General features: G+C 45.5%; 1 protein-coding gene across 1 annotated transcript; it reads right to left on the bottom strand.

Annotated features, from left to right (window-relative positions):
* Positions 1 to 1,295: 1,295 nt before the first annotated feature.
* On the bottom strand, positions 1,296 to 26,536 carry nnt (nicotinamide nucleotide transhydrogenase). Its single transcript, XM_035527169.1, has 22 exons — positions 26,475 to 26,536; positions 25,122 to 25,318; positions 23,385 to 23,614; positions 23,036 to 23,253; positions 22,767 to 22,854; positions 22,256 to 22,344; positions 20,249 to 20,436; positions 19,619 to 19,752; positions 19,175 to 19,366; positions 18,790 to 18,943; positions 17,608 to 17,769; positions 15,568 to 15,678; positions 14,005 to 14,150; positions 13,671 to 13,866; positions 12,907 to 13,140; positions 11,436 to 11,596; positions 10,503 to 10,682; positions 9,911 to 10,070; positions 7,531 to 7,612; positions 4,254 to 4,372; positions 4,026 to 4,141; positions 1,296 to 2,618 (listed from the first exon to the last, which is right to left on the bottom strand). Exons 2-22 carry the CDS (start codon positions 25,273 to 25,275, stop codon positions 2,478 to 2,480), a joined length of 3,255 nt encoding a protein of 1,084 aa, XP_035383062.1. The 5' UTR covers positions 25,276 to 25,318; positions 26,475 to 26,536; the 3' UTR covers positions 1,296 to 2,477.

The raw sequence follows: 26,536 nt of genomic DNA, 5'->3' as shown, positions 1-26,536 counted from the left end.
GATCGATTGGGGGAGACTGAAGATACTTTCTGGTGCTCTGAAGCTACACCACCAGGATAGGATTAGGTTCAGACACTTGATGAAAGCGACACCAAAGTCATTTTCTCAATGGACTGCCATTACACACGCATCAGAGGCTGGAGTTGGCGTCTCCATATTTGACGAGAGAAGCATGGATGAGCTGCAGGAATGCTGCTGGAGAAACACTGCCCATCAGAGAGAAGCCACATCTTCCGCACTCGCCGAAAAACTATAATTCACTCACATTTGTGGTGAGAGAATGCAGTGTGCAGCAACCATTATGCATTTTTCTTTGTCTTTTGCAGGGCTGGTGATGGCTCGCAATGGAATCAAGCATACAGGAACCTATTAAATAGGGTTTCGGCACAGTTGGCGAGGCACAAATAACCATTGGGCTCAAACTGTTAGTGCAGCCACAAAAATCCACCCGCACCACGGGGTGGGGAGCGGGTAGTCAGACTAAATAAAAGTGACATGATAGCTGTGGTTTTGAATAAGGAATAAAATGGGGAATAAATGACCCAATAACTGGGGAAAAACTTAATGATTGGAATGGGAAGGGCTAGGTTTTAAACTCAAGGCCTGTTTGCAGCATACCAACTACATGGATCACTTTCCATAGACCCCCCTCTTTTCAAGTCAGCAGAAAGGTGCAGGGACGAGATATCATCATGTCTGAGTGCCACTTGTTGCACAAGTGAACGAACCCTCATGATAAACTCATGCAATACCAGGGATTAGAAGACAAAGTACCTCCACCTCCACCCTCAACTTTGCACACAGGGCACAGAACAGATCTTCTACCAGGTCACCTTGAAAATGACAATGGGCAATCACTGACATGTGCAGATATCCCTTATCAGCACAGCATCCAAAACATTTTGCTTTGATACAGCACACAAGGTTCGCGTGGCAAGCCTGCTTACCAACATTAAATATTTGAGAGGCTTTCAAGGCAAAAACATGCAATCTTCAAAAAATGACTAGCCATTCTTGTGTGGGTTTTCATATTATGCATGTTTATTAAGAGTGATGGTCCATGATAATGAGGAGAGAGAAACACTTCACAGTATGTCATTAAGTCATACATCTCCTAAGCATGGCATAACCAAATGTCTCAAGACCACTTCCCCCCTTCAATTTTTGCCCAAAGAATGTTCAGAGCATTAACATTTCTATGCAATTAAGAAATGTTCTTTGCCCAAGTGGGAGGGTATGGTGATGATTCAGGGATAGTAGGGTGCAAAAATACTGATTTGATCCAAACCACCAGAGCAAAGTTTTTCCTGTTTTATTGCTTATTTCTTCTATCCTATTAGTTTGACAGTATATTAAAACTGTAAAATAAAAACCAGAAATGACAGCAGTGTCTTCTCCTAGGCCATTGTTTCACATGGCTAAATGTATAACCAAAATGTTCATCAAGTCAAAATATTGAGGTACCAAGGAGCAAACTGATTTTTACTATGCTGCTGCAGCTCAAGCCAAATATCTGTGGAAGAACCTGGAACTGTGCTGAAGTCCTTGAAGAGAACTATAAGGGATTGATTATAACAATTCTAAGTGTTAAGAGGTAGGACTGTTGTCATGGTCCATTACCAACATAAGCTTGCATTTCATTAGATCCCAGTGCATCATTCTGTTAACAACAAATATTGCAAAGGAACAGTGTTGCTAACAGCCTTGAAAGCATAGAGCATAGTATGAAATGGATACAGTAAATTAGCCATTACTAGATTTGGTCTTACAGGTGTTTTTGACATTCATCTTCAAGAATTTGAATTGCAGAGAAAGTAAAACATCTCCTTCAGGAATTGAACTGTTCTTGATCCCTTTAGAGCCAAATCTGCTATTTAGAAGAAGTTGGCATTGATCCTTCAACCCAAGAAGCCTTTAGAGGCAAGAGACCGCTTGTATTCACTAGAAAAATGGCCTTCTGACACCGCATTTGATATTCATGCACTTCCCTCTTGTATAAGCTTAGATCCACGTGTAACAATACCACAACATTACAGTCAGATCAAGTAATACACATTGATCCCCAAAAAGGAGGAAAAGCGGAGTGTTTTATATCCGCCTTAAAATGCAACCCAAATACACTGAACTATCTACAAATTAATGCTTGTTTTAAAAAAGTGAGACCTCATAAAAGCCTAGTTCCAAAACAAAACCAGGACAAAATGTGCCAAGGTCCTACCAATGCTGCAATGCTTTTATATCTTAATTTAATTAGGCAGAACAAAAACGGTGAATAAGACTAACCAAATCTACAACCAAAATTCCTATTAAAAAAAAAATAAAATAAAAAAAGTGTATACAGATCATGTGGTCAGGAGTGATAAGTTTTTGATGCTACTTGATATCTAAGGGTTCGTTCTGTGTGTACACCCTGTTCTCTGTCGAACGGGTGCAGCAATAGTCCCTCTCCTGGAGGGCTCTAGCTGCTGTGCAGGTGTTTATCCTTCTCGCACCTTGGCAGACAGGGCATCACAAGTCTTCTTGGCGTCTCCTAAAAGCATTGAGGTGTTGGGCTTGTAGAAGATGGGGTTGTCCACTGCTGCGTAACCCACACCCAGAGACCTCTTCATCACTATGACCTGAAGAGGTTGAAAATCAATTCATCTGGTTAGCAACTAGTCCATGCAGAGTAGATGCAAGTTCATCTCATTCCAGTACCAAGTGTGAGGAAGTGATACATCTGCATTAGGAGGGACATCCCCACCCAGTCCCTTTCCATGGTTCTTTCACCAAAAAAGACAGAGTTCCTGAGATACTCAAGTCAATCAATGCCAAAAACACCACAACAATATTTGTCTAAAAGCCTGCATTGCACCTGCACATAGCGTGGTAGAATATGGTCTTGCATTTGTGCAATACAGAGAGAAAAGGGCCAAGGCGTCCAAGATCTAATGGTTATTTAAGTATCTGTCATTTACAAAATTAAGAGTCATTAGTGTCGCAGGCACCAGATTTGGGCTGAACACTTCCTGGGAAAGTGAGTGAGAGCAATGCTATGATTGGGAGCATCTGTCTGGGAAGCAGGAACCCTTGGTAATTGAATAAGTAAAACCAGAAAGGAGTAAAACCTCCTGGCTGGTCTCGCTTTGGCGTTATTCAATATGCTGAAAGATACTCAGAACAAAACGACCCTCATCTTGGGACCTCAAATCAGCAGGTCTTAATATTGCCCGTGTACGCCAGGGAAGGCCTGTGGACGATCACTGCCAGCCAGGTTTCGGGGGGTGGCTAGGACAGGATTGGAGGAGATTGGACATGGATGGGGGGGGAGAGATGTGGGGGTGACTTCACAGAAGTCACAGATTCAGGTACATTTAAGCCCAGAATCCCACAGCTCACCATCCGTTAGGAAAGGCCCACAACTGCTGCTACGATAAAGTATTCCCACCAACATGTTAGAATTGCTGGAACTCAAGCTATCATATCAACGATTTCGTAAAGTTAGTTTAGCCTGCCTAATGAAGTCCTGGAAGAGACTTCACAAACAAATCCTCTTTGAGAGGCAAATGCGGAGGACCTTTGGGCTAAATAACTGGTTCACGGGGAAGGAAAAAAAAAAAAAAAAGTTTGCCTGAACAGAATGTGGTTAATAAACAGTTGAATAAGGTAAACACAAGAGGGACAGAAGCTCTACACTGTATGTGGGGAAAATTAAACCCACAGCACATAGCTCTACACCGCCACCACTTCCCCAGAGCCACACTGGGGCCTGTGGGCTAGTCATGCTGTGACGAACACCTGCCCATATATAGGGAAAGTTTCAGTCGAAATGTCATCATTCCTGAGAGAGTGAGTCAGAGCCAACAGAAGCAGTCTGGGATCCCGACTCTCAGAATACACCTGGACAGGGGGGGGGAGATAGTCTGTATTACATTGCCCTAGGGCTCCATGAGCCAATGTGAATCTCATCCTGGCAAAGAGACTTACTCACGTCCCATGTGATTCTGCTCTGAAACAAGGCTGCACTCACAATCGAAATCACTCACCTGTTTGGACTTCCAGACCTCCAGCACTGGCATGCCGGCGATGATGGAGTTAGGATCCTCCTGGGAAGCAGAGTTCACTGTATCGTTTGCACCAATAACCAAAACCAGGTCGGTCTCTGCAGACAGACAACATTACATTACAGGAGAGAATTCAACAAACCGGTTCAAATGTTATGGGAAACTAAAGGACAATTATTCAGAAGGAGCACCACCAGTTTGAAACTGTACCAGGGAAGTCGTCGTTGATCTCATCCATCTCCAGGACAACATCATATGGTACACCGGCCTCAGCTAACAGCACATTCAGCTGTCCAGGCATACGCCCGGCTACAGGGTGGATGCCAAACCTAGAGAGAGTCAACACATGCACAGGTCACCTCTACCTCTCGAACTCTCCTTACAATGGACAGAAAACCCCTCAGACTTTCATCCAGCAGGAGTTTTTGAACGTGTGAGCTAAGGGAATAAGGGGATTTTGTCTGGGTTAAGAGAAGAGGAAATAAGCTGGTGCTGATGCTAGCACTAGTAAAAGTGTGCACCGAGGGGAAATGGCTGGAGGAAGAGGAAAGGCTCCCGCGGCGGCTGCGTGGCTTTATGACCCGACCTCACCGTAAAAGCTCGGCTCCCAGCCAACAGGCCTAGGGCGCGCACACACAGGAAGTGGCATGCACACATTCACCTCCGCTCACAACACTTACTGGAAGAGTGGCTTTCTTAGAAAAAATGACCATCATTAAGTCATTAGAGTCCCGGTCACCTGTCACCTATGATTAGTGTCAAAAGCAGGAAGCGCAAACCTCTTCATCCCACTTTCAAAAACCATCATGTCTTACCTGGGAGAAAAATACAATTAAATAAGGGAAAGTCACGATTATCTTGCACCCTCTCAGGAAACCAAGCCACCACTCAAGGAAAAACAGAAAGCGGCTCTGTAGTTCATGGAAGCAGAGAGCATTTTAAAATAGACAGGCCTTTTAAGTCGCAGGATTGGGATTTGTCACTCAGCATCTGCGCAGCGCAGAGTTTCCATAAGCTGCAGCTGCAGTGCTCCGACAGACGGCATAGTGCCAGAGACCTGCTTCCCAGAGCAGCCCACAACTTCTGCTTTTCCCATTACCACAGCACTTACTACCCCCCCCCCCCCCCACCTTTTACATAAGGGGGAAAAACCCCCAACATTTAGCTCCTTTTACTATGAGAGTGCATGGTCCCCTGCAGACTCATGCTGCCCTCCTGGCTCAGAGCGCAGCCACTAACGGGGCCCACAGGTCACCCTATATGCTCTGCATGTCTGCTGGTCTCACACAAACAAGTGGAGAGGGATAAAGCAAGCATGCTCGAATGCTGGCTCTGCCCACTGCTCTCTCAACAGGGCAACACCCCCCAGCCAATTACCCCTCTGAGAGTGGGTGGGTGGAGGGGATGGGAATGCTCCCCAATCTGTCCACTCTTCGGCTACCCATCTCCCCCTCTAATCAACTGCAAATGCCCTAATTGGCAGCAGCTGTCGGGTCCCCAGATCAAACGAATGGAGAAATTACACAAGCTTCCGGCCTGCCTCTCTGCTGCCCTGCCGAGCTGGCCAGGGCAGAGGGAGAACCCGCATGAGGGCTGCAGAGAGGCAACAGCTGTCCAGGTGGAAAAACGAATGAAAGAATGGGTGGCTCGATTGAGCTGTTTAACCGCGCTACAAATTGCATTTCAAGGAGAAAGAAACTCTACCGCATCACCACAAAGACCCAAGAAGAATCGCGGATACAAGGCATATAAGGCTGTCAAGGTTCACGGCAGTGTCAGGAGGCTAGCAAGGTGATGGTGACACCCTTTCAAACTTGGACAAGTCCTAACCAAAAAGGACATGCCTGGAGAGCAACACTTTACCCTATGCATGCAGAACAAGGTTTTGCAGAACACTACAAATCCTGGGACTGATTATAGTGTGTGTGTGTGGTGTGTGTGTGTGTCATCAGATGGTGCAGTGTGGTGCGAGGGCTGCTAGAATAGGCTCTGGCAAGAGAGTCCATAATTAGCCTAGTCTGTATGCCAAGCATATGGTGAGACCACTGGTGACGGCCACTATCTATTGGGATAAAGAAAACAAAGGATCAGCAGTTGGGGGGGGGGGGGGGGGGGGGGGGAGCACACGTGCCATTCGGCAGTATAATCATATTTACTGATATGTGATACTGGAGTAAACATTGACACCACCTGTTTCCTTAAACGGTGGCTTCCATTGCTGCATTTATGAATTTCTGTTTCAAAGCAGCACAGACGAACAGGACCAACAATACAAAGAGCAGCGGCAAACAGCCAAGTCTGACCTCCTGATCCTCCACATGCCTGCACTACATGGACAGGAGAGCAGCAGTAGAGGTGCTTGGCCTGGACCTGCAGCTCTCGCAGTGCTCAGGAAGCCAGGCTTCTTCTGGATTCACCATCATAGAGCACCACATGGCGTGTGGAGCAGCACCACACAACACCACCAGTGCGAGAGGAAGGGGACTGCAATCTAGGCCCTCTTGGATGCCCAGTCCATGTTACCAGATGGTGACCCCAGGGACTCCAGTATCACAAACTTTGAACTTGCATTGGACGACGTTTACTGAAGAGCTCAAACCAGGCTGTAGGGCTTCAGCCGTATAAAAAAGTCCCAGGGGCTTTCATCTTAACTCGCTTCAGGATTGACAAAAAAATATGAGACTGGGAGCCTGATGTACACAGCCAGGACTGTAGCTCTCCTTTACATGATCGTGTATTTAATAACCACCACTGGCACTCAGAGGCAGAAGTGTTTATTATCTGATCCCATCATTCCAGGACTGGTTAGAAGTATGAAATTTAGTTGAATACAGATTACAAAATAAGTGATCCTATTGTTATTGAAGAACAGAATATATAATACTTTTATGTTACAATTCAACACACCAATCATCGCATATGACATATGGCAATTAAATACAAATAAAAATCTTTGATCAAAATCAATCCTCTTTCATTTGTGTCATGTCCATGTTCTGGTAATTCACAACCAAAGAACGATGAAACCTGCTTCCTAAGCGAACTATTGAAGTTCAGAGTGTGCACTAGTCCCTTGCAGTCTAGATGAATGGTAGGATTAAAACAGCCCTTTGGCCCTGGGGAGTTTCTCTAGAACATTCGCAAATCTACAAATCCAGAGAAAAGCCGAGATTTATTCTGGGCAGGAGAGCACAGAGTCCTGTGCTCAGGCTGCCGGGGAGAGGCGCAAGAGCTGAGCTGCAGTTATGAGGTTCACCCAGGTCACGTGTTCAGCAGTGAGCAAGTCAAGCTGTAATCCACAGGCTCAGACAGCCTCTGAACCCCCTCAGAGAAGCTAACAGGCAGACTAATAGGCAGGATCAAAGATGGGTTCAAATCTGATCTCTCTTCTGAGGGGGAGCTATTTATAGCAACTATGTCTGTCTGTCTGTGTGTGTGTGTGTGTGTGTGTGTGTGTGTGTGTGTGTGTGTGTGAGAGCGCGAGTACCTGACTTGCTTGCCTTGCTCAGTCAGTGTCTTGACCAGATCAGCAATGGGATACTGAGCCTTGGCAGCACATAGACCGTAACCTGCAAAAGAGCATATGCATATATCAGCCTGGAGAGCATGCACACGCATGCCTCAACTTTCATCTTACTTCAAACATTCTGTACTCACAAAAAAAAAACCTTAGAAATTCCTGTTCCCCTCATCTACGTTTTACAACTCCCTGTGACCATAACTCCCCTTTCACAGAAGAACCTGTACTACAGTAAGATGAACTTCACAGAACCTGCGCACTCAGACAGGAAAATGTGGTTATCGTAAAAGTAAAAAGGGGTGTTGATGCTCCCATTTCAAGACTAGAGATGAGAAAATTTATAACACACTAACTTCACTTCAAAGTCAAGAAGAATAAGACATGAAATGTTCCAGTCTTTCTTCATGTAGTCTACATTCGTGTATGAAAGCACCAGTGATGAAAATATAGCATTTAGTTTACATTACATTTTTCATTTGTTTGACTTTGTTTGGAGATGTAACATACCCAACCACAAAAAAAAAAGTTCAAAGAAATAATGTGCAAATTATTAACACGAATATACCACAACATGACTCCGCCCTCTTTCATGTTAGCCTTGTTTAGAGTCTGAAGGTGACGAGTTAATAAGAGAATGGAGTATTTAAAGCTTTAATTACAGTTGATGAGACCCGATAGACCTGTCACAACAGCCAGCAAATCCTTGGATTTAAAACACAGCGTGCTGCAGAGGGAGCGTCAACAGCCCCCCTCAATGCGTCTAATGGTTTTCTGCTCTCATTACCTCCTCTTTTTTTTTTTTTCTTAAACAGGCATTTCTCCTAAGCAAAGCAAACAATCATACCCCCAAAAAAGTCCAGCAGTAAACAAAAAAGGCTTAAATGTTTTTGTAGATGTCAGTCACCTGGAGTGACTGACTACTCCAATTATAAGAAACGTGAAAAGGTTGCTGCACCCACACAAACACGAACTGAACAGGCAAAGAGAAAGCATTAAAAAAAGAAACGGGCAGAGCACTTCAGCCCAGGCTACTGGACTGAGGCAGCCAATTGCCAGTCAGGAGCAGAGCGCAGGTTTAGATGCAGGCGGCCGTCCTTTTCAGGGGTCCCGCTCCAAGTCAAATGTCAAACTCCCTGACTTATCTCCGACATTCACTGACTAAAAAGCTGAATCTCTCTATTAAATGAGCATGATAAATTCAAGTAAGCATAACCCCTCACACAAAATTTGATAAATGAGTTTGATGTACTAAAATTTTAAAAGATGCTACAAACAAAATTCCCTGATATTCCAGGACTTGACCCACCCCCAAAAAAATGAAATCCATGATTTTCCATGTCTGGAATAGACTTTAATATACCCCGATATTCCAGAAATTCCACTACCCTAGGATCCCTGTCTGTCTTCACGGTCATCTCAGTTTTGCACCACACAAGCTCAGCGCTCAGTGCGAGACTTGCCTGTTCACGCTGCCAGCTGCCTGGCCGCAGGAGCAGAAGCGGGGCAGGTACAGGCCAGGGCCTCCGTGTGCAGGACAGCCATTTGTTTCAAATAAAACGCGCCGTCTCTGTTGTACTTGGCTCACCGGCCTTGTTTACTCTGGACAGCGGCGCTTATCATCATCTTGACTTCTCTTTCTTTTCATATTCCCACGCTTAATTGAGCACTTTTCCTCACTGTCCAGGTGCCTCCAACATCTTGATCCCTGAGACATGCTGTCAGGCCATAAAACACGTCCATAAAACAGTCCGTCACAGAGAACAAAGTGGTCTGCAGGCCAGGGCCATCACCGGAGGCTGTTCAGGAGGCCCTGAAGGGCCACACGTGTCATTTAGAGGAACTGGCCTTTCCGTGCAGTGAGTCAGTGAACCACTCTGAGACCTCTAACAATGTACAGCCTGTACCAAATAAACAGGCAACCTAATCAGGACAAACCAGAAATGAAGGTCAAACAGTAAAAGTGCATCATGGCAGTAAATGTGACCATCTGTGGTGGTTGTGTGATGCGTAGAGTGGACCATAGTGATATACAGACATGACTGATCTCTGGACAGAGATGTGACGTGGGTACTCGCGAGCATGGGCCTGCACGTCCTCCAAAGATCCAACAAAAACAAAAGCAAAAGAGCCTAAGACTACCTAGAAATAAGCTCCAAGATCTCATCCTGCTAGGAGAGTGTTTGAAATTGCCAATGATGTAATGGAGGTCAGCCAAGGTTAGTCAAACATACAGAGCATGTAGAAATGTTTCAAACCACCGACAGCACACTTTGGCCCAGGTTAGGCTTGAGTCGTGGAACCCTTCAATCCCTCCCACAGAGTTCCTTGGAAGGACGTCTGGCATTACCTGGAACGATGATAATGGTCTGGGCCTCCTTGATCATGTCCGTGGTTTGCTCCACGTTGACCTCCGTGTGGGTACCTGTGATCTCCATGGGCTTGCCTGTGCCTGTGGAGGATGTGCCGTAGCCGCCCAGGATAACGTTGGCCAGGGAACGGTTCATGGCCTGCACAGGAGAACAGACCCAGACAAGCGCACACATGCAGGCAGGGAACACGGTTACGCAAGGTTAACAGCCGAGGGCCAGAGCTTTGGCTCCTACACGAAGCCTTTCAGAGCGGCAAGAGCACCTCTTAGTGGAACACATGGGAGCAACATGGGAGATAGTGTCAGCTACATAACATTTTGGCACACTATTCAAACTCATCATGCTTAACAGATAGGGTGAAGGGGGATGAAGAGCAGCAGCATGACCACACACACACACACACACACACACACACAATGAGGTAAGCCTGTGAGCCCTGAAGCGAGAGCCACTACCGGCAGCAGTCTCTGCCGGCTGTGTGAGGTGTATGGTGACACTGGGCTTTCAGCGACGGCTGCGTGTAACTCACACCGTCTCCCCAAGAGAAAGGTGATCGGGCTGGGACCTTACCACACACATGATGTAGGAGAGGATGGCTCCGGACGAGCCGATCAGCGCTCCCACAATGGTGAGCAGGTTGTTGTTGAGCAGGAAGCCCTCAGCACACAAAGCCCAACCCGAGTAGCTGTTCAGCACGGTAATGACCACGGGCATGTCCGCCCCACCGATGGCCGCCGTCAGCGTGACTCCCTACAGGACAGAGCGAAGGACGCAAGAGGTGAGACAAGGGACTGGGAATACGGCTGTGAAATGAAGAGGGTGCCGAACGCAAGCGTGCTAACAAAAGAACGCGAGTTCAACTCGAAGTTAAAATTACACAAATCCTAAAACCATTATACAATGATCCCAAGAACAGGGATGCGTTCCAGTGCAGGCCAGCGCACTGTGCACAGATCTGGTTGCACAGGGTCTTACTTAAAGCAGGAGGTGTTTGTCTAAATGTAAAGTATTCATTTCGGACCATTTGATGAGATCACCGATATTACTGTACAAATCTAGCCGCAGGGATCGGACAGAGCCGGTTCTCCCATCAGGCACTCCAACGCTCCACAATAAGCAGAGGCGCTGCACACAAGCACACTACTCGGAATCATTGAAGACCCTGACTGCCACACCTCAGGTGATCATTGTGCTCACAGTAAAAGAGGCACCATATGAAACTGGATTTCTGGATTTTTAAATACATGGTAAAAATGCAGAGATGCCAGCATTTACAAAAGCATAAGCAGAATGACCACTCCCAGCTTTCCTTCGAAACTTGATTATGGTTTACCCTAAAGCAGTAAGTGGCCTTTACACATCAACTCAGCCTTGATCAATGCAAAGCAATTTAAAAAAAAAAAAAAAAAAAAAAAAAAAAAGACGTGAAGATATCTGCATCCCAAAGCATTTACATGAACAACCATCCTGGAAGATACCAAAACGTCCCAGGAGGTCCCTCACCATGACAGCAGAGAGGGCAGAGACTGAGCCCAAGCAGGTGATGCCCATGGTGTAGCTGGGATCCAGCATGTAGGGCACGATGCCACCCACGCTGGCAGCCATGAGGCCAGCATTGAGAGCGTGGCGGCCAGGCAGCAGGAGGGGGGCGGAGCTCAGCAGACCTGCGGGTGAGGAAGGAGCGATGGGGAGCTGCAGATAAAGCCAGCTTTAATGCAAGAATTTAAACTCAAACCAGTCTGATGGCCATCTGATGGTCAAATGAAAAGGACGTCCTAAGGCTTCTTCGCATGAACATTACATTTCTGTATACTTCCTGCTGCAGCAGTGATCATATATTGCTCTATAATATTATAAACCAAGATATGTCCAAACCGAGTCATACTACACGAGTGAATGTGAGGGTGAAATGATCAAAAGCATGGACAAAAGCAGTCAAGGCCTCTACTGGGGACGTAAACCTTAGGCTGAACCAGTATCCAGTACTTTTCAATTTTTAGGAGAAGTTAATATTTAAAATACAATATTGTATTACACTTATTTGCAGTATGAGTGCTGTTCCTAATATGCAACTGATATGACACATCCAGCAAACATTTCTGTTCAAACTCACATTAGACTAAAACCAGGCTGACTAAACACTGTTTTCTCTCAAGATGCGCGAAGTCAATGTCTTTAAGCTACATACTCAGTGTGGGACTACGTACTATGTATGCACCTTGTACCCATGTACATGCATAATTGCTCCTCCTCCTCCCTCCCCCCCCCCCCCCCCCCAAAAAAAAAAAAAAATCACACCAGAGCATTTAGAATTAATCTAGTGATCAGACGTTTTGCTACATGTCTAGTCTTTAAAGTCCAGTACAGGTCATCTCCCCTCTCTGCTTAAGTCAGCTAGCTTCCGAAGTCAAGCTTCCAAAGTCAAGCTTGTAGCACTGCCAAGCTGGACGTTTGTTCTCCATACTCCTGCAGACCCGCCATTCCACCAAAGAGCTCGGACTGCACACGAATGCAGAAAAGAGAGTTGTAATCTCATTCATCAGCCCAGGCCTCCAGGATGCCGAGCGCTGGTAGAGCAGTGGGAAAGCTCCTGGAGATAATGTATTCCAGCTTTGGAGAACAAGTGGAAAATGACTGGGGGGGGGGGGGGCAGCACTAATTAGTGCCAAATTTGGAGAGGTTCTGCCTGGCCAAGCTTTAAACACAGGGCATGTGTGGCACGGCTGGGCCAGCCAGTCAACAAATACAGACAGTCCTACCAACAACAGGCCTCCAGACTACACCCACGCCACTGCCAGCTCGGCCTAAAATCTCTGCAGGGGAGGGAGGGAAACCCAGGACACTGGACTAGTAAATACTTTTGCTTTTGTGTGCGCCTATGGGTTCCAAACCTACATATGGCAGATATACCTGTCCAATCGTTGCACATTCGACTGTGTGGATTGGGAGTAAACAAGGAGACTGGGGGGCTCACCTTGCAGCTTGCCATAGGCGACCAGCGAGCCGCTGAAGGTGACCCCACCGATGTAGGTGCCCAGGTAGGCCACGATCTTGGTGAGGTTGGCCGCGGGGTCTGTGGCAAAGTGGGGATACTCCACCATATACTCTGCCACGCACGTGAGCACAGCGGCCAGACCCACCAAACTGTGGAAGGCAGCCACCAGCTGTGGCAGGTCTGAGATCTGGATCTTCTTGGCAATGGCTAGACCTGCAAGAGGCGAAACAGCACAGGCCAATCAGCTCTGCTGGGAAATGGGTCATGTCCTAGGCAGCAGGGTGCACGTGTGTGCGTGCCTGTGTGTGAAGTGAGGGAGGACTGTGTGTGTGTGTGTGTGTGTGTGTGTTTACACGTGTGTGCATGTTTTTAAGAGGGCTTGTTTGGGGCTGGCCAGGACCCGAGGGTTTAAATTAGCATCTGGAATCAAGCAAGCTTTGGTCTGAGCCGGGGCTGCTCAGGATGGTTTAAACTGTGTTCCAGCAGGTTTCCAGGAATAATTAGCAATTTAGATTAGACATGACTGCCTACAAAGAGCAATCCTGCACTGAGTGACTCATGACCTGATGACCACTACCTGGGCTCATACACTGGTCACTGACTCACTCGTATGATCCTCCTCACCCACACACAAACTGGGGGGGAATAGGGCAATAGAAAGGGTGTTCAGACTTCAAAGAATGACATTACTGTAGACGCAAAAAAAAAGGGGTGTGCGCGCGTGACACACACATTTAACTCACCCGCGGTGCCGCCCACTGCCATGGCTGCACTCATCTGGCCCAGGAGCTCAGGTGAGGGCTTCAAGACCCCCAGAGTGGCAGCAATGCCACCCGCCACCCCGATCATGCCGAGGGCGTTTCCCAGGCGTGCAGTGGACTGGGTAGACAGGCCTCCCAGTGCACCGACACAACACAGCCCAGAGCCCAGGTACATCATCTACACACATGAAGAAAAAATACAAAGAAAAAACGCTGCAGGAGCCACTTGGTTTACAGAAACACAAGACATCTATGAGAGAGTCTGTATTGCTGTACTGGATGTGTTTGGGGGTGAGGGCGTGTTCCATGTTGGGACCTGCTCTATGTTGTAGCCACTGTGCAGTGCAGCAGCATAGCCCCCCACAAATACACCCGCTGGGAGCATGTACACGTAGTTATACTCCGGGGGATCCGTAGGTCGTTTAAACATGTCCAGCATCCGCTTAGTGACCAGGAAACCACCTGAGCGTGGGTACAAACAGAAGCAAGCATGCAGAGAGAGAGAGACACACACACACACACACACACAGCATTCAGTGTAAAGCATTTGTTAGCACAAGCACACTAGACTGGTTAAAAACCATCTAAAATGATGACTGACTCACTTAAGCTACAAATCACACCAATAACTCATTCCTCTGTTGCTGTTCATTAGACAAGCATTTCTAAGCAAATGTGGGCATCAAAGAGCTTTTTGAAAGACCAGGGGTAGGGGAGGGGGCGTCATCAGACTTTGATGAAGTAAATCAGCTCAAAACGGCCTCAGGTAATGCATTACAATCACTCAAATAACATTTAGGAAGGCCTCTGGCATTTAAAACAATATCGCATCAATAACAAAAATTAATAAATAGATTAATAAATAAAATCTCAATGACATAAAAGACAAAAACAGCTGTCAGCAAGGGAACAGGTAGTCCATAAATTCCAAACCTTTTATTGAAACTGAATTGGAGAGGACATTGTTAGTTTTTGCCTTGTAACAATAAAAATTTAGGAGAGGACCTAGAAAAAACAGGAGGAAAAATGTTCATATTTCTGCTGCTGGTTTATGGCTTGTGGGTTTGACTGTGGAATGAAACATTGTGTGAGCTATGGAAAGAAAGGAAGCTTTTAGACTGAAATTAAACACCTGCCTTTAGAGAAAATAAATAAAGAAATTCAGACACTTTATGTGAGCTGGAACACAAACAGAACAAAGATCAGACAAGAGTAATAAGTTGTTATGGCTGAGTGTGACAAAATATGCAGGAAAATGTCCACCATCATGCCTGTAAATCACAGGCAGGCAGAGTGACCCCGGTCTCTGCTGTAGCCCAGTGCCGACTGGCCCAGACAGTCCAGTCCCAGCAGACAGCAGTGGGGTGGAAGGCATGTTGGCTTCAGGATGCCATTCTGGCCACCTTTGCCTACCCAACTCCACCACCCCCTCCCCCCAACGTGAAGCGATTTTTCCCTCCGTTCCGTTTTAATGACCGGTGGGGTTTCCGCGGTGAGTGGGCTCCGGCCTGATTTATGACATGGCTGTGGCTCTTTGAAGAGTTGGTGCCGCCCCGACATTTCCTGTGTCAGGTGCGAGGATTGCCTAAACTCTTCCACCTGTAGGCGCGGGTCACTCTCACGTATAGCAGGCCGGGGCCAGCCGGGGGCCAGGGGCACCGCAGGTCGACGGCACACAAGCAGCCTTGTTCTGACCAGTAGACTGGCTAAACTAGAGTGCATATCCTTATTTTATGGCCTTGCACCACTTTAGCCTAGGCCTTGATGCTTATTCAAAAGAAGTTGTGAACCAGAGTTCAAGCTGTTCCTAGTTATCCCACAGAAGTTGTGGTAGTGCTCCTCAGCACTCCAGAGCGGCTGCAGCGACCTGCTGTCTTACCAGCGATGTTGACGGAGGAGATGAAGGCAGCAAGTACTGCCAAGGTTTCCGCAGTGTTGGTCGGAGCGTAGCCTCCTCCCATCAGTGAAAGCCCACCAACTGCAGTCAACCCTGTGGACACGTCGGGTGAAAGTCAGTGGAGAAGGAGGACATGGAGCCGCAATTAATTAATAAATAAACCTAGTAAGTAAAAAAGGTTTTGGTTTGATAATTAAATCCATGTAATTTCACTCATGTTCTAGTCACACATTGTGTTCATTTCATTTAACACACTAAAGACCTACTTGTAATTTAAGGACAACCCAAGTTATTCAAAACAAATTTAACTCATTTTGAATGAGCTAAATGGGACTCTATTGGAAGTCCTCCTGGGAACACCGATAACCATCACCTCTTTAATCACTTTCAAATGCTTCTGTGCTGTAGACTGTGGATCAGTTAAATCTAAGGTGGCCTGCTTGCTTAGAGGTCTGCTGAGTCAATGGTGTGTAGAACACTAGTTGACCATTTCCTCTCTCTGTTATTCCAGTGAAACAATTGATCACAGAGCAGCACATGGAGTATGAGTGCACACTCCCTCTGCACTGCAGGAAATGCCGCAGACGACCGAAAGGCAGACACACAGAAACAGAGAGACACCACACCTGGATATCTGTAAGAAAACCTCTGATGAAAGAGAAACACTCATTCAGGTCTGAGATGCAACACCCGGACCTGTAGATGAGGTTACCTTCACAAACATCCAAGACCTTGTTCATGCAGTATTAGGATGATAGCTCCTGCAAGCCAGTGACTCAAAAAAAACAACTCAGTCTGCTGCTCGCTATCTGGACTGTAATCATCTAGATTACATTCATCCCAAAATATCCAACGTGTTTCTGTAATCCAGAGAATCTGATCTGAAACTTGTTCTCAAATTCTCTGGATGAGAGATTTCAGGTGGTCATTTCAAGAGTTCAGAGACATTGGGTCATTCTGATTCACTCGTTTCAAGTAGATTAAAGAAAGAAATTCAATTCCTCCAGGAGCCGAGTCAAAAGCAACTCTATGCTTTTGTTCCCCAGACATGCTACTTCTACACTTTCAGAAATTAGAAATTCCACATTAGTGTCCTAATGTCTCAGTCCTTCAAAAGTCAAGCTTTATAACTTCTGGCAACATAAGCAAATTCCTCGGCTTACACCATTTCCAGCTCCGTAAAAAAAAAATTAAAAAAAAGACAGCTCACCAAGTGTCAAATGTGCAAGCAAAACACCTCAGAAGGGAGAAAAAGGCAGGCAGAGGGCTCCAGAGTGCTCGGAAGCCAGTTCACAGGAGCTGTGCAGGAGGTCGAGGGGGCTAATTGCTTCAGTAGGGGCCCTCAAAGTCCCACTCAGCAGCTCACAGCTCTGAAGACGACGAGCACTCTTTAATGTGGACCACCGGGGGCTTGTGAAAAGAATGAAACATTTTCGAGTCACTCAGCTAACCGAGAGAGAAGAGTTCCTCAGAAGCTGTGCACTGTGGCTGTACGCAGCTGCAGGAGACATCCTCCGCCACGCAGCCTGGGCCTCGGTGTAGTCACATCTAGTGTGACCACCCAGCACTGCTTAGAGGTGGCCAAACACAAGAGGCCAGCCACGATGCAGTCCAAAAATATTAAAAAGGTGTCACCGTTTTTCAATACTCGTTAAACACGTCTAATTAGCACAGGCAAACCCAACATGACCAGTATAGCAAAAGGAAAATTAAACCACATAAAAAATTTCTTTTTTAAGAAATTACTACCAGGTTCTACCACACTAGGTTTGCATCTAGAGTTCAGGATTTTAGCTTGCTCCATGAATCCTCCATAGCCTAACACTACAACCAACAAACTGAGAAAGGCAACATGCAATATAAATAAATATCACCCTCGCATTAGTGTGGGTGTCATGCAAGGATATACAAAAGCATAACGCACTCAGCTTGATTTTGCAGACTGAAGCCAGTTTCCAACAATGACTCCAATGACACCAAGCCTGTTGATAAACCCTTCGTTGGTGTGACAGACATGCTCACCAGAGATGGCATTTGTGACGGACATGAGTGGGGAGTGGAGGGCAGGAGTGACACCCCACACAGTATGGTATCCCACAATTCCTGCCAGGCCAAAGGTTGTCACCATCTGAGTGAAAGCAGCATTTGGTGCAAAAAGCCCAAGTCCGAGCAATGAAGTGAGACCTAAACAAAAAACAAACATTTCTTTTGTAAAAACAATTTAGACAATGCAAAACATACAAACACCAAAAGTTAAGGACTCAAACTTAAGAGTCTAGCTTTTCAGTTACATGCACAGGTGGTATACCATGACAGTATTAAATAGCCATGTATTTATAACTGCACATCTAAAACATGCAAGTTTTAATTGTTATCCAGATTAAATTTTTTAATAAACATGCTGTTAACACAAACTGTGTACGTGCCCCCCAGGTACCACCCACAGAGCGAGGTCCAGGGGAGAGCCCGTACAGACGGAAGCAGAACGTGTGAATGAGCCACACTGTGGCACTCCCCCAACATGCCTCCACCCAAGACACCCACAGCATGGGGCTGCCTTCATACACACAAACGCCACTTTATTACTACCTGCTTCCTGGCATTTAGGGTGAACACTGAGTTAAGGAGGTGTGTGTGTGTGTGTGTGGTTGGGGGGGGTTAGGGAAATTAAGTGACCACTTCTAATTTCAGGTTTGTACTGATAGCGAGAAGAAACAAAACATCAAAAGGGCAGGAAGATGAATGCATGTTTGTTTATCATCGGGTGTTTATTTCCATGCGAGTCATAAAGGCGGGCTGTCCGAGCGAGGAAGTGTGTGCTTTGATCTACAGCAAACGCTGCCTCTCCGTACACAAGCTCTGCTCATCTGCCTGCAATAGAATCAATTTGCTTGTATTGTTTTTCTTCCAAGAACTTGTCTAATCATATCACAAGAAAACACCAAATCAAAAGGGGGAGAAAAAAAGGGGGGGAGGGGGAAGTGGACCTTTCCAAGGAAGGGAGAAACTGGAAAAAGAAAACTTTCAAATTATTTGGTTCCTTTGAGAAAACTAGAGGCAGAGTGTGTTTCATCTGCACATCACAGCATATTCCTGTAAGCACAGAGCATGTCAGAGACCACCCTAGTAGCCAGTTAGAGAGCTCTTGGGTATCCATACAGAGAGAGGGAGATGGGGCTGGAGGGAGCCGACGAGGTTCCTCACCTCCGGCATACACCCCAGCCGTGGTGAGAGTGCTTCTAAACGGGGAGATGCTGGCTGCCTTTTCCTTCTCCAGCTCCTGGATGGTTTTGGTTTTGGGAGGCGCTGCCGAAGGGATGTTAATGGGCTGTGGTGCGGGGAAAAGCACTTTTCCATTCTGAAGACAGCAGGAGAGACAGACACAAACAGAGCTCACATGAGAGCAGCATGTGTGCCCCTCTGCACCCGTGCCACACTGATATAACGCCATACATTGGAGGTCAGCTGCATTAAACATCACAAAAAGCTTATGCTGCTTAAGCTGCCATGCTGAACGCAGCTGAATTCGTTTTTACTGCCGCAGGGTCATCACATCGACATTGTGAAAGGTGGGCTGAATCTGGGAGACCTGCATGACGACTGTGCCACGGACAACGTGGTCCATCGTGCCGTAGTCAAAGGAATCTTTGACATTGAAGTAGAAGTTCTCCTTGTCTGGGCTAATGGCTCGTAGAAGTTTGGTGATGTTGTTGGAGTACAGTGTGCTGGACTGCGTAGGAAGACGACTGGGAAGATCCGTGTAGCCAATATGGGTCACACCCTACAACCAAATAAACACATTTGACCTCTACATTAATCTTTCACATTCAAGATCTAAATTACTGTAAACTCATGTATAGCGTGCTGTATCAGCACAGCATCATTGGATCATTCACAGCATATTTGAAAGCTATTTTTTAGGAGGAGATCAGCGATTCTTTTCCCTCTATAAAAAAAAAAAAAAAAAAAAGGGGGGGGGGGGGGGGTCCAGGGGGTTCAGTGTTGTGGTGGCACGCTGCCATGAGGTGCTCACTTTGTGAACGGTGAGCTGTCCAGGAACAGTGGTCTCGATGTTGCCCCCCGCCTCCGCCGCCAGATCAACCACCACAGAGCCGTCCTTCATGCTCTCCACCATCTCCTTAGTGATGAGCACTGGAGCCTTGCGCCCTGACCACCACCAAAGACTTACAAGCATTAGTACGTTTGGCTCGATGCATTAAATGACTCATGCTTTGAAATCAGCTTAGGATGGAAGTCACAACACTACATTTTACAATGTTTTAACAAGCGCAACTGAAAAAAAGTATTGCAGAAAATTTTGGAAAGGTGGCATTCATATCCAAATCTCATTGTACATTACATTCAGAAATGTATAAAGGAACCGCCTTTATTTTCCAAATCACGATAAACAAGAATTATTCAAAATGCCTCCTTTAGGCCTTCTGAGATGAATAAATTAGGCATTTCACAAACAGATCTGCAAAAACATTCAAATGTACTTTCTTTAAAGTGTTTAATTTCTTTTAATCAAAAAATTAAGCAAGCTTTATGGAAGCACTAGTCTGCAAAAGGAAACTTTGTGAAACTTGGGGAAGCCTCAGTTCCACAAAACTCAAAATTGAGCAATGAAAAGAGTCAGAGGGATGTGACCATGTGCCCATACCAGGGATGAGGGCTGTACTGATGAGGATGTCAACATCCAAACACTGCTTGGCAAAGAGCTTCATCTCGGCCTCGATGAACTCCTTGGACATCTCCTTAGCGTAGCCACCCTGACCTTCACCCGACTCCTTCACGTCCACCTCCAGAGGCTCGGCACCCAGAGATTTGAACTGCTCCAGCGCCGCAGCTCTAGGGGGCAATGTACGCATTATGAAGACGATTACATACATTTTCAAATACTACTGCAAATGCACCGACTTCTATACATTCAGGTGAAAAAATAGAGGAAGGAACCTGGAATGCAATTTCCCCACATAACCAGTACAATACTGCCACTGCATGGCAACATACAGGAACTGCTCCAGATGTAGTGAACAGATTTAAAAGACAAGCGAGAGGTCTACAGTTGTAGCTCATTAGTCCTTGGCTGCGGTCCTGCATCTCTCAGCCCAAACATCCCTGATGGAATGTCTTACCAAGACGACAAGGGTAATCACACTTCAGCTCAAGAGGGACATAATATATGGAGTATGGATAAATATAGTTATGTACTGGAATATACAGACAAATACCTAGACATGTACAAACATATACATATGAAACACCGCAGACCCACATGATTGTGCCTCAGTACACTGCACCTCTTTCCCCGTGTGCTTCACACTGGGAGGCAAAAGGTGCGAAATAAGCAGAGGTTTAGGAGCATTTTAGCTTGGCAAAAAAGGCAAGAAATTGGTGTCTTAATGAGACCCGGAAGCCTGCTATGCTTTTATCTATCTATACACACACACACACACACACACACACACACACACACACACACACACACACACACACACACACACACACACACACACACACACACACACACACACACACACACACACACACACACACACACACACACACACACACACACACACACACACACGATACTTGCCTGTAGCATTATTACTAGCTTTGCAAACAGCCCATGGCACATTTCTAGTCAGTCATTGTGCCATCACTAGTATACATCATTATGCCTGTGAACTTTAAGCGTGTTCATCTAACATGCAATGTTTTTATATATAAATAAAAATAAAAAATAAAAGTTTTAAAGAAAGAAAATTTAATAAAGATATAGCAGTATATTTTTAGTGGGGATTTTCAGAAATAGTTTTGGGGAACACTAAAAAACATTTAAATACTGGCTAGCCTGATGCAAATTTTAGCCTAATACCTTAGTACTTCCTCTGTGGTATATTACAGTATCCAATCAATAGCTTTCTTTTAAATTATTAATATTATTCCCATATAAATTGCTTAATCCACAGAACCAAAAGCAGAAAACAAGGTTCAAACATACATAACTCATCCATCAAAACACCACACTGATGTAAACGTTATAAGTTCTTTTTTATTCTTATTTAAAAGCTAGTAATTTTACAGGTCATCTCATCCTCTACATAAAAATAGAAGACTTCTACTTTTACATGAGTAACATCTTTGCAAGGGTATCGCTACTTCCCTCAAGGGAAGAAATCGAGTTCAATTTCCCACCACAAAAAAAAAAAGCATCTTAAAGTGCCATCTGTGCTGGTATGACAGTGTAAACCATGCCAAGGTGCAGCCCATGTGCCATAACAGCAATCTTTTTGTCTAGTCTCAACTTTAGAATGCGCTGCAGCTGAAATGTTTCTTAAAGAGCTCCGGCATTTGGATCAGACATGACCATGTACAACCAGCAGTGCCAGTTATTAAAGAGCCCTCTCTGCACTGTCAACTCCAGCGGCTGCAGTCATATCTTGCTTCCTTCACTGGCTCAAACATTAGAACCTCTGAACAAAATGCAATTGGCAGGTTCTGAGGTGCTATGCTGCCCTCTGGTGAAACACTTGATGGTTATTTTAGAACAAGGTCCGTGAACATTACAGAAACGTCTCAATTTCTATTAGATCATTAGGACTTTCGTGTCTACTAGGAAATTCTCATTCATCCCTTGTGGCAACTGCTCAGAGGTTCTTACCTGGTATCAAAGCCTCTGACAATAGCACCCATAGCCCTGGCAGAGCCTGCAGCTGCCAGACCTGCTACACCACCTCCAATGATCAGCACCTTCCAGTCAAAAAAAAAAAGAAAAAAAGAAAAAAAAAAGAACACACATCACTACTGAAGTAGTACTAGAGCTAAACAGCAGCACCAGTGATGGTGCAATTTATAGGAACAGAAAATAGACAAGTATATCAGTAAAATAAATTAAAAAAAAAAAAAAAAAAACACTTTAGGAGTTGCAAATTGTTTTTTACATAATACACAGGTGTCACAGGTGCTTAGTTTTCTTGCTCCAATAATACATTCATATATCACAATGCAGAAGAAATCAAGCCATAAACATGCTCACAAACAAGTAAATGGAACAGAGGGGAGGTCAGGTCATATTGAGGTTCATAGGATCCAAATATTGAGATGATAAGTGATGAACGGACATTAAATGAGCCTGTACACAGAGCACAGGGACACAGGGCTCCAGCCTGTACCTTAGCAGGGGGGACCTTCCCTGCAGCAGTGATCTGTCCAGTGAAGAAGCGGCCAAAGTTGTTAGCAGCCAGGACAACAGCTTTATAGCTGCAAAACAAACAGCAGCCCATCAAATCAGGCCTGGGAGTGGGCCACAGGAACATCTTCTGACAACCATGAGCACACGAGAAATCCGTCGAAGTGAGAGACGGGAGTATGCTCCAGTCCGACAGAGCCACGCAGAGCAAGCACTCGGTCAGACAGGGTCAGCGGTGTAACGAAAGCTCACCCAGCGATGTTGGCCATGGAACTGAGGGCATCATAACCCTGGGCAATGGTGACGCGGGGCACCTGGTCCATAGCTAGTACAGTGGCCTTGCGCTTGGCCAGGCACGCCATCAGCTCAGAGTTCTGCGCCGGGTAGATGAAGCTGACCAGCGTGGCACCCTCCTTCATCAGCTCCGTCTCATGGACGCCCAACACCGGATTCAGCATGGGCGCGCGAACCTGCCACAGAGCAGCACAGCAGGGGGAAATGAACAAATCAGCACAACTGTGGAGGCCATGCTCACAGGGCAAGTGCCACCCATCAGTCCAGTGACTGTCCCCACCACGCACAGCTACAGAAGATCACGCACCTTGAGCACAACGTCAGATGCAAGGACGTCTTTGACGTCCTTGACGGCGGCTCCAGCCTTGGTGTACATCTCATCAGGAAACTTAGCAGCATCCCCCGCCCCAGACTCCACCACAACATTAAAGCCCTGTTTGATGAGGGCGTCCACTCCCGCTGGCGAGATGGCCACACGAAGCTCATTCTCAAAGATCTCCTTGGGAATGCCAACAGTCAGCTGTTTGTAAGGAATGCCTGCAGAAACAAGGGATAGCTTTAAAAAGCATACTGAGCTTCCCAAGATCCCAAATCCTCAAATTTGCATGTAATCTTTGACTCAAGACAGAACTCTCACACAAAAGGTCACAGAGGCAGAGTAAAAGTAGGCCATAAAAGATAAGAGCTTGACAAAAGAGAAGGTCCAAAGGAACTCATTGCATGCAGTTTATGGGCAATGCCAATGAAAGTGCCATAAACTAAATGCTCAAGAAACAGACACACCTGACTTTAAAGTCCCATTAGATCAAACAAATTGGCCAATGTTGACTGAAATTAGTCAGGTAGCTACTGTAATCATTTCAGAACATAAAATGAACTGTGTAATAAGACTATTTGGCATTGTAAAGACACCAAAATAGGAGATTACTTTAAATATTTGATACAAGTCTTTCTAACAATAGAGGTAAAAAAGCAGCAAAGGCCAGCCCTCTCCCTTGCAGACACCGCAGTTACATACAACTTCCAACACAGCTTCAGCTTCCAGTCTGCAGTACAACTCAATACATCTCTTAAGGGCAAGAAAAGGTTATTTCACAGTGAAAGTGTATTAGACAATTCCAGAAAATTTATAATAAATGAAAGAAGTTAAAACACAATGCATCAAGTTCGTACAAGTCTGTGCAAGCAGTGGATCCCTTATGGAGGCTCCCACAACATCGGTAATCACAGATGACTAAAATATCCAAGTGTCAATCACAGTCATCTAGCATGGTGAAATGCCTCTAATAGCAGGGATGCAGTCACCAAAGTACAGTACAGCACAAAGTGTCTCACCTCTATTGTGAGTTCACTATTTTTAATTAGGCCTACCCAGGACAACTGTAACCTTTTGAGCAGGTTATAAAACACCTTAATCTTTTTTTAAGTCCTTTAAGAGCAAAGAGAAAACAGCAAAATTAAAAACTGTCCTAGGATCCTTTTCAGTCATTCAGGATAAGGTTGTGTTTGATTATTATTTTCATGTAGCATTGCCTACACAGGTGTACAATCACAATTTGTGGGCAAATATTGTTAAGTGCACGATTTAGCACACTTTTTTGTTAAATTCATCATAATGGCCTCGTTTCCTCAGCAAGCACTCCTTCCAAAACTCCTGGCTCCAGACTCAACTGGTACGCTGCCAGAAATAGGCAACAAGCCCCAGCTGTCATTAGCATTCGTGCACAACTTAAAGAACATCAACCGTGAATGGACAGTCTCTAATGCACTAGGAAGCTCATGTGCATACACCATACCAGGAACTTCATTCATTCAGGTAATAGCAGCAGAACAAGCTTGGGGAAGGGTGGGGGCTTGGGGCTTGGCAGGAAGTCACAGGACACAATGACCTTGACAAGGAATTATGCCAGGTTGAAACAAAAGCTCAAGTTACTTTGAGTTGATGTTGGTTTTGTATCTCAAAGTCGTAACATTGTTTCAGAAACAGATTCCCATTTGTCTAATTTCCAGGTGCTCCTACTTATGCGACAGCACAGGTTTTTACCTGGACTAGCAGAGCGACTGAGGGCTTGATGGGTCTTGAAGAATCGCAGACATGGCGTCTTCACGGTCCGGATATTCTGAAGCTTGGAACAGGCCACCCCGGTGAAGAGGGGGCCAGAACAACTGCTGGCAACCACGCGCAAAAGACTCGCCATTGGGTACACAAGGAGGAGCTGTGGAGCCCAGATGACCCTCCTCCTCAGCGAGAGAGCGAGAGAGAGAGAGAGCGAGAGAGAGCGAGAGAGAGAGAGAAACAACCGACTTATCCCAGCATGCTCCACTCACCCAGCTGGCTCTCCTCGAGGTCATATACGTTCATGAAACCTACACCCTGTGCGCGAGCGTGTTGCATCATCGTCACCTCGCTGCACAAAGTGACCTGATAATTTTATGCCACAGGTTTCTTCCATTTGCGCATTTGGACAGTACTGTCCTGTTAATAATAGTCGGTGCTTACATGAACAAAGATAGCAGCTACTTGGTATCAACTCAGACTAACTACATTATAAAATGTTTTCACGAAGACGTCGGTTCAAAGGAGGGCACCGCGGACACTGCATAACGAACAATTTAACTACTAATGCGTATTCAAATCTGAGCAACATTGGGTGCACTCTGAAAATTCCAGCTTCAGTTTTTAAAAAAAAAAAAAACAGCACCACGTCACCACACAACAATAAGAAACAGTAAAAAAGTGGCTGCCTCACCAGATTGCGGGTTTTTGTAACGGTATCAGCCAGTTAGCTTGCTAGCCAGCCACATAGCGAAATACCATTCAGTGTAATAGGAAAACAATTAGCTAATCAAAACGATATGTCGAGGCATGAATAATACTACAAAAATAGTGAATTGGACAAGGTAAATACAGACGTAGCGTTATTTACCATACCTATTTAATTTACAAGGAAAGAAAAGACTTAGTCTAGCCAAACACGATTTAGCTAGCAGGTATTCTAGCTAGCTAGTTAGTCTGCTAACCTAGATAGGTCATACTCGTTCATTCATAAATTCCATGATCTCAACTGATGAACGTAAAACTCAAAACATCATTATTTGCACGAACTTAAGTAGAAGTCAGTGCTTGAGATCTATTTCGTGTCTGCAAACTAATTCACCTTTCTAACTACACAAGACAGCCGGTCTAACTGCGAACCGTTTCTTTTGGTGGATGTGGAGTAGATTGCGGGCGCCATAGCTGACTAGCTCGAAAGCAGTAAATCAACTAATTTGCACCAAGCACTTACAATAAAAAAAACAAATTACGCTATCGTTAATAACTTGATAAACTGAAGATGTAATGTTACAAGCATAAACAGTGCGATTTAATTAAACCACACCGGCATTGGGGACTGACCTTTAATGCAGTACACAGAGCGGCAAAGCCGACCGTGCCAACCGGAAGAAATAGAGAGCTGG

This window comes from Electrophorus electricus, chromosome 6 (assembly GCF_013358815.1).
Source record: "Electrophorus electricus isolate fEleEle1 chromosome 6, fEleEle1.pri, whole genome shotgun sequence".
Lineage (NCBI taxonomy): Eukaryota > Metazoa > Chordata > Actinopteri > Gymnotiformes > Gymnotidae > Electrophorus > Electrophorus electricus.
The sequence above is the reverse complement of the archived record's forward strand: the minus strand, read 5'-3'. Positions and strand labels throughout refer to the sequence as shown.

Bases quoted from the DNA above. Each gene is read 5' to 3' on its own strand.
- nnt (XM_035527169.1), bottom strand. From the start codon at position 25,275: ATGGCGAGTCTTTTGCGCGTGGTTGCCAGCAGTTGTTCTGGCCCCCTC. The intron at 18,944-19,174 runs GTCTCCCAGATT...TGCTGTCTTCAG, and splicing joins GTGGCACAGTCGTCATGCAG to AATGGAAAAGTGCTTTTCCC. The intron at 13,867-14,004 runs GTCCCAACATGG...TCATGTGTGTAG, and splicing joins GTGGCTACAACATAGAGCAG to ATGATGTACCTGGGCTCTGG.